This window comes from Bombina bombina, chromosome 10 (assembly GCF_027579735.1).
Source record: "Bombina bombina isolate aBomBom1 chromosome 10, aBomBom1.pri, whole genome shotgun sequence".
Lineage (NCBI taxonomy): Eukaryota > Metazoa > Chordata > Amphibia > Anura > Bombinatoridae > Bombina > Bombina bombina.
The window spans coordinates 169449485-169463749 of NC_069508.1; the positions used below are offsets into that span (position 1 = coordinate 169449485).

Sequence of the window (14265 nt, forward strand, 5' to 3'; positions counted from 1 at the left end):
CGACAGAACGCCAAGCTTCCTCGTTACGGGTCCAGATCCAGGGATCCGGGAGCGGTCCTGATAGATGCTTTGACAGCACCTTGGACCTTCAGGATGGCTTATGTGTTTCCACCCTTCCCGATGCTTCCTCGATTGATTGCCAGAATCAAACAGGAGAGAGCATCAGTGATTCTAATAGCGCCTGCATGGCCACGCAGGACTTGGTATGCAGATCTAGTGGACATGTCATCCTGTCCACCTTGGTCGCTACCTCTGAAACAGGACCTTCTGATCCAGGGTCCCTTCAAACATCAAAATCTAATTTCTCTGAAGCTGACTGCTTGGAAATTGAACGCTTGATTTTATCAAAACGTGGTTTTTCTGAGTCAGTTATTGATACCTTAATACAGGCTAGGAAGCCTGTTACCAGAAAAATTTACCATAAGATATGGCGTAAATACCTATATTGGTGCGAATCCAAAGGTTACTCTTGGAGTAAGGTTAGGATTCCTAGGATATTGTCTTTTCTACAAGAAGGTTTAGAAAAGGGGTTATCTGCTAGTTCCTTAAAGGGACAGATCTCAGCTCTGTCCATTCTGTTGCACAAACGTCTGTCAGAAGTTCCAGACGTTCAGGCTTTTTGTCAGGCTTTGGCCAGGATTAAACCTGTGTTTAAAACTGTTGCTCCGCCATGGAGTTTAAACCTTGTTCTTAACGTTTTACAGGGCGTTCCGTTTGAACCCCTTCATTCCATTGACATAAAGTTGTTATCTTGGAAAGTTCTATTTTTAATGGCTATTTCCTCGGCTCGAAGAGTCTCTGAGTTATCAGCCTTACATTGTGATTCTCCTTATTTGATTTTTCACTCGGGTAAGGTAGTTCTGCGTACTAAACCTGGGTTCTTACCTAAGGTAGTCACTAACAGGAATATCAATCAGGAGATTGTTGTTCCATCCTTGTGTCCAAATCCTTCTTCAAAGAAGGAACGTCTTCTGCACAATCTGGATGTAGTTCTAGTTCGTGCCCTAAAATTTTACTTACAGGCAACTAAAGAATTTCGACAAACGTCTTCCCTGTTTGTCGTTTACTCTGGTCAGAGGAGAGGTCAAATAGCTTCTGCTACCTCTCTCTCTTTTTGGCTTCGTAGCATAATTCGTTTGGCTTATGAGACTGCTGGACAGCAGCCTCCTGAAAGAATTACAGCTCATTCCACTAGAGCTGTGGCTTCCACTTGGGCCTTTAAGAATGAGGCCTCTGTTGAACAGATTTGCAAGGCTGCAACTTGGTCTTCACTTCATACTTTTTCCAAATTTTACAAATTTGACACTTTTGCTTCCTCGGAGGCTATTTTTGGGAGAAAGGTTCTTCAGGCAGTGGTTCCTTCTGTATAAAGAGCCTGCCTGTCCCTCTCGTCATCCGTGTACTTTTGCTTTGGTATTGGTATCCCAGAAGTAATGATGACCCGTGGACTGATCACACTTAACAGGAGAAAACATAATTTATGCTTACCTGATAAATTCCTTTCTCCTGTAGTGTGATCAGTCCACGGCCCGCCCTGTTTTTTTGCGGCAGGTAAATATTTTTTAATTTATACTCCAGTCACCACTACACCCTTGGCTTCTCCTTTCTCGTTGGTCCTTGGTCGAATGACTGGGAGTGACGTAGAGGGGAGGAGCTATATGCAGCTCTGCTGGGTGAATCCTCTTGCACTTCCTGTTGGGGAGGAGTAATATCCCAGAAGTAATGATGACCCGTGGACTGATCACACTACAGGAGAAAGGAATTTATCAGGTAAGCATAAATTATGTTTTTTGGGTTCAGTGTCCCTTTAAAATTATACTAAGAGATCAAAATAAACTTGATAATAGAAGTAAATTGGAAAGTTATTTAAAGTGAATGTAAAGTCAGCCTCCGGTCTAAACATCTTTGTAACATTTGTCTATAAAAAAACTTGACTTTCATTCATCAATTCCTCACATTTTACTTTGTTACCTTTATTTTCAATACTTTATATTCTTTTTCGCTGTAATCATCCTCCTCCCGGCATTCGCGCTCCCTTCCTGTTGTTTCTAACGTACGTCTTCACAGCCAATAACGGCTCTAACCACAGGGGGACCCACCCCCTTACCATGACGTAATAACTCCTTCTTGCGCATGCGTTCGATTGCGCTGCAAACCACTTCTATTCTAAGCTTGTGCACATTTCGCGCATGCGCTATAGAAATGTATACGGCGTAGCAATAGAAATGTATACGGAGTCTTGTCATTTCCTAACATTATTATCGCTGGGTAAGTTGATATGAAAGGGCTCCGTATACAAGTACTTTCTCTTCTCTATCTAACCAACTATGCCCCTATTTCCTATTTCCTGTCCTTCGCTCCTTCGCCACGATAGTTTTCATTGAATACACTCATTCAATGAATACTATGTGGTTAAATAGCGGAAACAGGAGTAACGCATGCGCAATGGCTAATCTAAACGGGAGCGCGCAATGCCGATATGTAAACAGCGGGTGGGACCGCTGTTTACGTATTTTCGAGGAGAATTAGGAAACAGTGAGTGGGAGGAGTGGGTAAAGTACATCAACGATATTTAGGATATAAAATTATAAAGAAATAATAACTTATATTAAAAAATGATTGTGGCGGTATGCTATATAGGATGATTCTGTACATAACTATATCATCCAAACATTAAAAATTGACATTCACTTTAAGTTTGTAGGCTCGGAATCATTAAAAAAAAAAGTGTTATGTCCCTTTAAACACCTTTTTTTTTTTTTTTTTTTTATTTCTATTTTTATTGAGGAAGCATAACACAATATTACATACAAGGCAAATGTAGGTACAGAGGGTATCTCAAAATTTGACAACAAGGTAAACACATCACCATGACAATACATTACACAGTTGTCTTAGTGGCCAATCTTTTCTGTTCCTCATTTAAGCTTTTAAAAGTTTGTTGTGTCATCAAAGACAGCTAACTCCACTGGTGGGAACATACTCGATAAGATCACGGATGACACCAAGGTCCGTCTTTGGTGGTGACAAATAGTAGCGCATAAAATCAAGTGCTATGTCCAGACAGTCTTCAGAAAACAATGAAAATACAATAGGATAATAACTCCAAACATTCTATAGTGAAAATTACTCTAATAAAACTCTCAAAACTGGTCAGACATCAGGAATCCGGATAAGCTTAATAAAATTAGACATCTTGACTGTAGTTAATAAGGAACATAAGTATAGTCGCCACACTTCTTCTGTTATATTTAGGCCCCTAAGAGTCTGTCATTACATATAAGGAAAAAAGCTATAAACAGGCTCTTCGGATAGGGCAGAGACTACGAAACTCTGCCAGAATATTAATGCGGAGGAAAAATGACTCTTCCCTTACCGCATAGAAAGGGGGGGGGGGGGGGGCGTGAGCACCAGACTAATAATATTGTTCTCCCCTACTGCTGACCTACGCCATAGACAAAAACTATTATAATTATGGCGGACATTAGGCAATAACAAACGCAAATAATTTCTGCCCAGTGGAGTCCATATTAACATAAGTACACAAGTTAGTGGTTGCTTCAAAAACAATTTAGAGCTAATAAGCCTATGAGCGGGCAGGATCAATTAGCATTATGATTCAAAGTACTGGGGAGCAGGTTGAGGGTATTCCCCTCAATTAATTATCTAAACATGGAACCCACAGGCCTCTACTCATAAATCCCCTTTAGGTCTTACAATTGCAGAACAGTCACGTTAGTGTATACAACTACTAGAAATTATCTTGACTAAATAATACACTTATAACACAGGTTAGCAAATGGCACACAGTGAATACATACAACCAATTGAACTCTGGATCCTTATCCCTATACTAAAGTGGAAAGTAATCTGTGTATCTTGTTTGTTATTTCACATGCAATAGGAGAGAACTTTTAACTATTTATACCATATAGTTATGAATTAAGGTGATGTCGCACACAGGTGCAAGGCTGCTCAATAAAAAAAAATCGCAAGTACACCATAGGCAGGGGGTGTGGACTATTAGGAGTCTATCTGCATAAACATATAAGCCATGGGGCCGGCCTCAATTAAAGCTACACTCTCAGCTAGATGGGGATTCATAGGCCAGTGTGAGCAACCACATGGAGAGAGACCCAAAATCAGCAAGACACGCTGTCTATTGACAAACACATATTATAGCTTCTGAAAGTATTCTCATAGGAAATTACCTATTTATCAGTGAGGCTATGTGTTATGAGCTTACAACTAGAGAGTGATAGACATCCCCCCATAATCCCCAATGAACACATAGTAAACTGCCATGCTAAAATTTTCTCCCTTTCCCTAGAGCTCAACAAGAACTTGAAATACTGCTCTGACTCATAATAGTTAACAAGAAAGCTCAAGGGGCAAAGAGTAGCAATTGTCCACATAAGGGGAAACATAGCAATTAGACATTTGAACCAAGGGTAAAACCAACAGTCAGATAGAATAGAAAAGTCTCACATCTCCATAATATTGAATACACTAAGATTGCTGAAGCCATAAAACAAGATGGTCAGGATGCTGAGGCTGTAAATTCAGACCTTATGGTCTTCATGCAAAGTTGTAGTTACAGGGCAAAGACATCTTGCTGAGTCTGGCGGTTGCATGCTCCTACAGCTTCAGCAGAAACATTCAGCCCACACCTGCTTTCACACAGTGTAGTCCCACTAACTCAGCAGAAAAATCCAATTGTAAGAAGGAAAAAGGGTCACAAATCTTGTTAGAATAAATGTCCAGCAGAGGGGTAAACATGGGTCGTCCTAGAGATGCAGAGGTATGCGCAAAGAGCAAGGTTAAGTCTGTAACTGGAACGTATGCGCTCTGTAGACCCTGATCCCTATCTGAGTAGGTCCCCAAGGCACTGGGAGGACAGCAGGACAATGACACCCAGCTCTCATCATCAGGGCCGCGCATCAGGAAATTGGCAGCTCTCACCTGCGCAGCGCCGCGTATAGTAACAGTCCGGACGCCCTGCCAGGAACAAATGTCAGTAGCTCCTGCAGTTTCCCCATCGCTAGGTAAGGGTTCTTCACACACATTGTCTCTGATCGCAACCGTCAGCACCCCATACACTCCCAGAGCGGCTGACCCCCAGGCATCTCCAGCACTCACCTCCATGGTGTCGGCTTGCCCAAAGTCCTTTGTAGGTATAGTAGTTACTGCAGAAGTATTCCCCACTGTTAGCTGTGTGACAGGCTGCATATCAGTGATCATCTCACCCGCTACAGCAGACTCATTGATCCCCTTCTCCTCCTGTTGGTCTCCTGCTATAGCTAGGGTGCGATCAAATCTACTGAGTATCTGCTGCTCATGTTTCTCGAACAAGGCTTGTACCTTTAAGTACCAATCCTCCTCCATTTTCAAGGAGAAGTCTGCAGGGAATCTCAATCTGCTCTGCGTACCCTGTAGTTGCGATTCTATACTGTGCTGGTAGAGCGGTGTTCACTTTAACTTAGGCCAAAGGAAGGCAAGATGGCCACCGTCTTTGCAACTGCAAAACTAATCTCAGGCCTCAACTCGATGCCAGAGTGTCAGAGGCAAAATCTGCGTTCTCTGAGTGCTGTTTAGAAATCAAACATGAAGCCCCTTTTTTGCTGTGTCTAATTACATAGCTAAATCACATCTTATATCAATTATAAAACAGTAGCAGTTGGAGCTCTGAATGAATGCGACCATTCTTGCTTGCTGTCGGCTCCGCCCCCCCTTTAAACACCTTTTATTGCCTGAATAATATCTTTTGTTAATGTAACTCCCTTTACCCTCACTTACCTTTCAAGTACTCCTACAAGAGAGTATTACAGCTTGTGGTTAGCTGTAACTCTGCTTCATAAAGAGAGGAAAATAAAACGGCTGTTGAGTTAGGAGTTTATCACATAAGGTCAGTAAGCGTAATAAAGGGGGCTGATTTTATGGGGAAAAAACTTTAGTACAGCTTCTTAACACACTACATTTTTCTTTGCATAAATATTTTATAGATGATACATTTATATAGCTTATCTGAGGGTGCTTTTGTAACAATGTAATATTTTGCTTATTTTTTAGTAACATTGTGCTGATTTTCAGACCCCTAACCAAGCCCCAAAGTTTTAGATGTATACTGATGTCGTCAGACTCCTGCAGCTCCTTTTTTGTGTAATGGGTTTTCCATATGCAGGGGAGGGTCATATGCTGGGGAGGGGAGAGTGTCTGCTCTTCCTGCTTTCTCATCCCCTCTTAGTGGGTGTCCCAGCCTAACCTTATCAACAGTGCTAAATTCCAAGCTTCTAAGTAAGTTTTTTAAATGTTTTATACTGGATTTTTATATCAGTATGTGTACATATTCTTCTTTATAGTAGTGTCTATTACATGCTATTAAATGAAAATTGATGTATACTGTCCCTTTAATTTAGCTTAAAGGGACACTGAACCCAAATTTTTTATTTCGTGATTCAGATAGAGCATGCAATTTTAAGCAACTTTCTAATTTACTCCTATTATCAATTTTTCTTCGTTCTCTAGCTTTCTTTATTTGAAAAAAAGGCATCTAAGCTATTTTTTTTTGGTTCAGGACCATGGAAAGCACTTGTTTATTGGTAGGTAAATTTATCCACCAATCAGCAAGAACAACACAGTGTGTTCACCAAAAATGGGACGGCATCTAAACTTACATTCTTGCATTTCAAATAAAGATACCAAGTGAATGAAGAAAATTTGATAATAGGAGTAAATTAGAACGTTGCTTAAAATTGCATGCTCTATCTGAATCACAAAAGAAAAAAATTGGGTTCAGTGTCCCCGTGTCCCTTTAAGTGTTTGTTTTTGTTTGCATTTTTTCCATTTGTTTTTTTAACTAAAGTGACATTCATTATTTTTATATAGGCATCAGAAATGAATCGCTTAATTACAAAATACATACAAAAATGTTTTAACCTTTAAAACTGTAAATTTGTGAGCACAATCTGCACTGTTTTGCAGACTAGGAACACACTCTTTATAAAATGTCTTAAATGTTATCTTCCTTTACTATTGCCAATAAGTAACATATGTAAATTAGTTCCTGCACATAAGGCCAATCATTGTGCAGCTTACAGAAGGTTCTACATTTTACATAATGCACTTCAGCCTCTCTGGCGATAGTGGAAAAACGTTGATTTCAGATTGAAATTACAATTTCAGGCTAGATTACGAGTGACACGCTAACAGTTGCGCACAAGCAAAAACGGGTTTATTGCTGCCGTTTGCGCGTATTGGGTTTTTCGCTCGTATTACAAGTTGAAAGTAAACCCGATCGCTTGAGCGCAATTGAAGTTAATGTGCGTCGTGTTAGCACAATCTCAGAGCTCTGGTTAGCTGTTTTGCAAAACAAAAAGGTTTTACAAAACACATCACAAATACATTACAACGTACACTTACAATCATAATGCCATCTAATAAAAAAAAATATTGCATACAAAAGTTATAAGGGCTCAAAGATATGAGGTCTCAGTTAGAAAAAAAGAAGGCAAAGGGCTTTAAAATATAGATACATACATATAGCAACATTTGTGTGTGTGTGTGTAACCTGGAGATACATGCATAAATATGTATGTGTGTGTGTGTTACATATGTGTATATATACAATATATATATATATATACAATATATATAAAAGTGCATTTTAGCCATTTGTAGTTAAGTAGATGAAAACATGAAAAATCGTATTTATGCAATATTCATATTTAATAAAGGTTTTAACTATGTATTTACTTTAAACATTTTACATTCCAGTGTTCTGCACATAGGGGATTATGTTCTAAGTATTTCTAGATAGATATTCCTATATATGATAATGTGTGTGTGATTGATTGAAAACAGTTTACTTTCAGCTCAATAATATAAGCGCAACCAGATGTGTGCAAAAAGCTTACTTTTAGCAGAGTTAAAGTGAAAGTCAATCCTAGCGTTCATAAAACGCTAGAATTGACCATTGGAACAAATAAAAGGGGTCTTTCATTCATAAAGTATAAAATACTTCATGCTGAAAGCTCCTTTGTTTGTTTCAAGCGTTGCCACACTCCACGGCAGCACGCCATTTTGCTTGAGAGGTGACATTTTCACCTCTTAGCCAATAGCCGTGCGGGATATCCGGCTTGACTCTGTGTGGCGCCGGATTTCCTGCACGCTATTTTCTAAGCGGTGGAAACGTCACCACCTTAGCAAAATAACTTTGTGCCGTGGGCTGTCTTAGCAGCTCAGTGCGGCAACGCTTGAAACAAATAAAGGAGCTTTCAGCACAAAGTATTTTTATGTTTTTTGTGGTATAAAAATGAACAAAGGCCACCACAAACAATGCACGCAACACTTTATCCTTATATTCAAATATAACTCCCATTTTTAATTAATTTATAAAACATATTTTATTCATAATTTGCACCTTAGATGAGAATAAAATAGATGAGAAGCAACAAGTGTAATATCTTGGTTGTCTCCTTTTGAGGGTATTTTTGAGCTGCGTCATTGTCCTTCAATATAGTTATATTGGGAGGTGTCCTTATTAGCCAGATAACTATCTTAGGGATGAATTGTGCAAAAGCTTTGTAAGAACCTAGCAGGTTAGCAGCACTTTGTGGTGAGGAACAGTAATGCCAATCCAAACAAGTAGGACTAACAGCTAATCTAATTTTAGGTTTTATGTGCATAGGATAGGAAGGTGCTGAAATATGATAGGAATTTACAGCCATCACTACAAATTTGCCAAAAGTCTTAATACAATTAAAAAATAATCTAATTATTATAAATAATCAGAATAATAGTTAATTTAATGTCTTGAAAACTTTTATGCATATGTATTAAATATGAAGCCTGGAGTTTTTCTATAAAGTTAGCTGTGTATATTTAGACCCACAATAAATGTTTGAGAAGAGGTGAAGAGATACGTCAGTATCATTTATGTGGATTTAGTGCAGTCGCTGATATTTACATGCTTCTTCTGTACATTGCAGGACCCACTGTAGAACTAGAAAGTGAGAAATCTGAATATCAAGAGCCAGATGTTGAAATACATAAAATTCCAACTGAGGAGGCAAATACGTCGTCGTATTACTCTACACCTGCTCCAGTGCTAGACAAATATATTTTAGAGAACGGACAGGTAATATTACGTTTAAATGGTGACAGGGAACAACTTAATTCAATGTTAAATTATTTCCTTCGCAGTGTGGGTAATAATGCTGTTTTAATTGGTCTTTTTCTGATTCTAGCTCATCCACTAGTTTCAGAAATACATTCTGGGGTTCTGTGACATGAATGGCTGAATACATATTTATTATTGTTTATAAAGCACCAAAATGTTATGCCGCACTATACAAAGATGCATTCCAATCCTAAATGTACAATAATATAAAAAACGTACAATGAGACATTATGTAAGACTGTACAATGTACTTTACTACACTTACATTGACAAACGTGAACAAAAGGAGAGGAGCGCCCCCCTGCCCTTGATCAGTTGTTGATGCACTTTTATACAAAGTGAGCTACAGTTACAGAGGCTCTCAAGCTTACAGACTAAATAGATGCACTTTATACAAAGTGAGCTACAGTTAGAGAGGCTCTCAAGCTTACAGACTAAATAGATGCACTTTATACAAAGTGAGCTACAGTTACAGAGGCTCTCAAGCTTACAGACTAAATAGATGCACTTTATACAAAGTGAGCTACAGTTAGAGAGGCTCTCAAGCTTACAGACTAAATAGATGCACTTTATACAAAGTGAGCTACAGTTAGAGAGGCTCTCAAGCTTACAGACTAAATAGATGCACTTTATACAAAGTGAGCTACAGTTAGAGAGGCTCTCAAGCTTACAGACTAAATAGATGCACTTTATACAAAGTGAGCTACAGTTAGAGAGGCTCTCAAGCTTACAGACTAAATAGATGCACTTTATACAAAGTGAGCTACAGTTAGAGAGGCTCTCAAGCTTACAGACTAAATAGATGCACTTTATACAAAGTGAGCTACTGTTAGAGAGGCTCTCAAGCTTACAGACTAAATAGATGCACTTTATACAAAGTGAGCTACAGTTAGAGAGGCTCTCAAGCTTACAGACTAAATAGATGCACTTTATACAAAGTGAGCTACAGTTAGAGAGGCTCTCAAGCTTACAAACTAAGTAGATGCAGTTTATACAAAGTGAGCTACAGTTAGAGAGGCTCTCAAGCTTACAAACTAAATAGATGCACTTTATACAAAGTGAGCTACAGTTAGAGAGGCTCTCAAGCTTACAAACTAAATAGATGCACTTTATACAAAGTGAGCTACAGTTAGAGAGGCTCTCAAGCTTACAGACTAAATAGATGCACTTTATACAAAGTGAGCTACAGTTACAGAGGCACTCAAGCTTACAGACTAAGTAGATGCACTTTATACAAAGTGAGCTACAGTTACAGAGGCTCTCAAGCTTACAGACTAAGTAGATGCACTTTATACAAAGTGAGCTACAGTTAGAGAGGCTCTCAATCTTACAGACTAAATAGATGCACTTTATACAAAGTGAGCTACAGTTAGAGAGGCTCTCAAGCTTACAGACTAAATAGATGCACTTTATACAAAGTGAGCTACAGTTACAGAGGCTCTCAAGCTTACAGACTAAATAGATGCACGTTATACAAAGTGAGCTACACTTAGAGAGGCTCTCAAGCTTACAAACTAAATAGATGCATTTTTATACAAAGTGAGCTACAGTTAGAGAGGCTCTCAAGCTTACAGACTAAATAGATGCACTTTATACAAAGTGAGCTACAGTTACAGAGGCTCTCAAGCTTACAGACTAAATAGATGCACTTTATACAAAGTGAGCTACAGTTAGAGAGGCTCTCAAGCTTACAGACTAAATAGATGCACTTTATACAAAGTGAGCTACAGTTAGAGAGGCTCTCAAGCTTACAAACTAAGTAGATGCAGTTTATACAAAGTGAGCTACAGTTAGAGAGGCTCTCAAGCTTACAAACTAAATAGATGCACTTTATACAAAGTGAGCTACAGTTAGAGAGGCTCTCAACCATACAAACTAAATAGATGCACTTTATACAAAGTGAGCTACAGTTAGAGAGGCTCTCAAGCTTACAGACTAAATAGATGCACTTTATACAAAGTGAGCTACAGTTAGAGAGGCTCTCAAGCTTACAGACTAAATAGATGCACTTTATACAACGTGAGCTACAGGTAGAGAGGCTCTCAAGCTTACAGACTAAATAGATGCACTTTATACAAAGTGAGCTACAGTTAGAGAGGCTCTCAAGCTTACAAACTAAATAGATGCACTTTATACAAAGTGAGCTACAGTTAGAGAGGCTCTCAAGCTTACAGACTAAATAGATGCACTTTATACAACGTGAGCTACAGTTACAGAGGCTCTCAAGCTTACAGACTAAATAGATGCACTTTATACAAAGTAAGCTACAGTTAGAGAGGCTCTCAAGCTTACAAACTAAATAGATGCACTTTATACAAAGTGAGCTACAGTTAGAGAGGCTCTCAAGCTTACAAACTAAATAGATGCACTTTATACAAAGTGAGCTACAGTTAGAGAGGCTCTCAAGCTTACAGACTAAATAGATGCATTTTTATACAAAGTGAGCTACAGTTAGAGAGGCTCTCAAGCTTACAGACTAAATAGATGCACTTTATACAAAGTGAGCTACAGTTACAGAGGCTCTCAAGCTTACAGACTAAATAGATGCACTTTATACAAAGTGAGCTACAGTTAGAGAGGCTCTCAAGCTTACAGACTAAATAGATGCACGTTATACAAAGTGAGCTACAGTTAGAGAGGCTCTCAAGCTTACAGACTAAATAGATGCACTTTATACAAAGTGAGCTACAGTTAGAGAGGCTCTCAAGCTTACAGACTAAATAGATGCACTTTATACAAAGTGAGCTACAGTTAGAGAGGCTCTCAAGCTTACAGACTAAATAGATGCACTTTATACAAAGTGAGCTACTGTTAGAGAGGCTCTCAAGCTTACAGACTAAATAGATGCACTTTATACAAAGTGAGCTACTGTTAGAGAGGCTCTCAAGCTTACAGACTAAATAGATGCACTTTATACAAAGTGAGCTACAGTTAGAGAGGCTCTCAAGCTTACAGACTAAATAGATGCACTTTATACAAAGTGAGCTACAGTTAGAGAGGCTCTCAAGCTTACAAACTAAATAGATGCACTTTATACAAAGTGAGCTACAGTTAGAGAGGCTCTCAAGCTTACAAACTAAATAGATGCATTTTTATACAAAGTGAGCTACAGTTAGAGAGGCTCTCAAGCTTACAAACTAAATAGATGCACTTTATACAAAGTGAGCTACAGTTAGAGAGGCTCTCAATCTTACAGACTAAATAGAAGCACTTTATACAAAGTGAGCTACAGTTACAGAGGCTCTCAAGCTTACAGACTAAATAGATGCACGTTATACAAAGTGAGCTACAGTTAGAGAGGCTCTCAAGCTTACAAACTAAATAGATGCATTTTTATACAAAGTGAGCTACAGTTAGAGAGGCTCTCAAGCTTACAGACTAAATAGATGCACTTTATACAAAGTGAGCTACAGTTAGAGAGGCTCTCAAGCTTACAAACTAAATAGATGCACTTTATACAAAGTGAGCTACAGTTAGAGAGGCTCTCAAGCTTACAGACTAAATAGATGCACTTTATGCAAAGTGAGCTACCGTTAGAGAGGCTCTCAACCATACAAACTAAATAGATGCACTTTATACAAAGTGAGCTACAGTTAGAGAGGCTCTCAAGCTTACAGACTAAATAGATGCACTTTATACAAAGTGAGCTACAGTTAGAGAGGCTCTCAAGCTTACAGACTAAATAGATGCACTTTATACAACGTGAGCTACAGGTAGAGAGGCTCTCAAGCTTACAGACTAAATAGATGCACTTTATACAAAGTGAGCTACAGTTAGAGAGGCTCTCAAGCTTACAAACTAAATAGATGCACTTTATACAAAGTGAGCTACAGTTAGAGAGGCTCTCAAGCTTACAGACTAAATAGATGCACTTTATACAAAGTGAGCTACCGTTAGAGAGGCTCTCAACCATACAAACTAAATAGATGCACGTTATACAAAGTGAGCTACAGTTAGAGAGGCTCTCAAGCTTACAGACTAAATATATGCACTTTATACAACGTGAGCTACAGGTAGAGAGGCTCTCAAGCTTACAGACTAAATAGATGCACTTTATACAAAGTGAGCTACAGTTAGAGAGGCTCTCAAGCTTACAAACTAAATAGATGCACTTTATACAAAGTGAGCTACAGTTAGAGAGGCTCTCAAGCTTACAGACTAAATAGATGCACTTTATACAACGTGAGCTACAGTTACAGAGGCTCTCAAGCTTACAGACTAAATAGATGCACTTTATACAAAGTAAGCTACAGTTAGAGAGGCTCTCAAGCTTACAAACTAAATAGATGCACTTTATACAAAGTGAGCTACAGTTAGAGAGGCTCTCAAGCTTACAAACTAAATAGATGCACTTTATACAACGTGAGCTACAGTTACAGAGGCTCTCAAGCTTACAGACTAAATAGATGCACTTTATACAAAGTGAGCTACAGTTAGAGAGGCTCTCAAGCTTACAGACTAAATAGATGCACTTTATACAAAGTGAGCTACAGTTAGAGAGGCTCTCAAGCTTACAGACTAAATAGATGCACTTTATACAAAGTGAGCTACAGTTAGAGAGGCTCTCAAGCTTACAATATAAAGGAGGTACATGGGGACGTTGAGGAAGAGGGAAACATAGATAGTAGAGACATCTTAAAGTAAGTTGTATGTGTCCTTGAACAGATATGTTTTTAAGGAACGCTTGAAGTTTTTGAGACTAGAGTTCCATATGATAGGTGCAACTCTAGAAAAGTCTTGCAAACGAGTAATGAGAGATGAGGAGAGAAGTAGGTCTTTGGAAAAGTGGAGGGGGCGTGTTGGAGAGTATTTGCAAATGATGGCAGAGATATAGGAGCATGCAGTGTTGGTGAGGGCTTTGTATGTTATGGTCAAAATGTATTTTATTCCCAAGGCTAAAGGAAGCCAGTGGAGGTGCTAGCAAAGAGGTGCAGCAGATGTGAAGCGATGCTTAAGGAAAATGAGCTTGGCAGAGGCCTTCATAATGGATTGTAGTGGGGACAGGCTGTAGTTCGGAGACCAGAGAAGACAGAATTACAGTAGTCAAGGTGGGAAATAAGGGAGTGGATAAGAATCTTAGTTGTATT

The 14265-nt window shown here is 38.8% G+C and overlaps 1 protein-coding gene across 3 annotated transcripts in view; it reads left to right on the forward strand.

Annotated features, from left to right (window-relative positions):
- The window catches only part of BEND5 (BEN domain containing 5), a 102867-nt gene that overhangs the window by 55842 nt on the left and 32760 nt on the right, over positions 1–14265 (forward strand). For all 3 annotated transcript variants that reach the window (XM_053693496.1, XM_053693497.1, XM_053693498.1), the window contains one exon: positions 8988–9136. In XM_053693496.1, coding sequence (XP_053549471.1) covers positions 8988–9136 — 149 coding nt within the window. The remainder of the gene's footprint in view (positions 1–8987; positions 9137–14265) is intronic.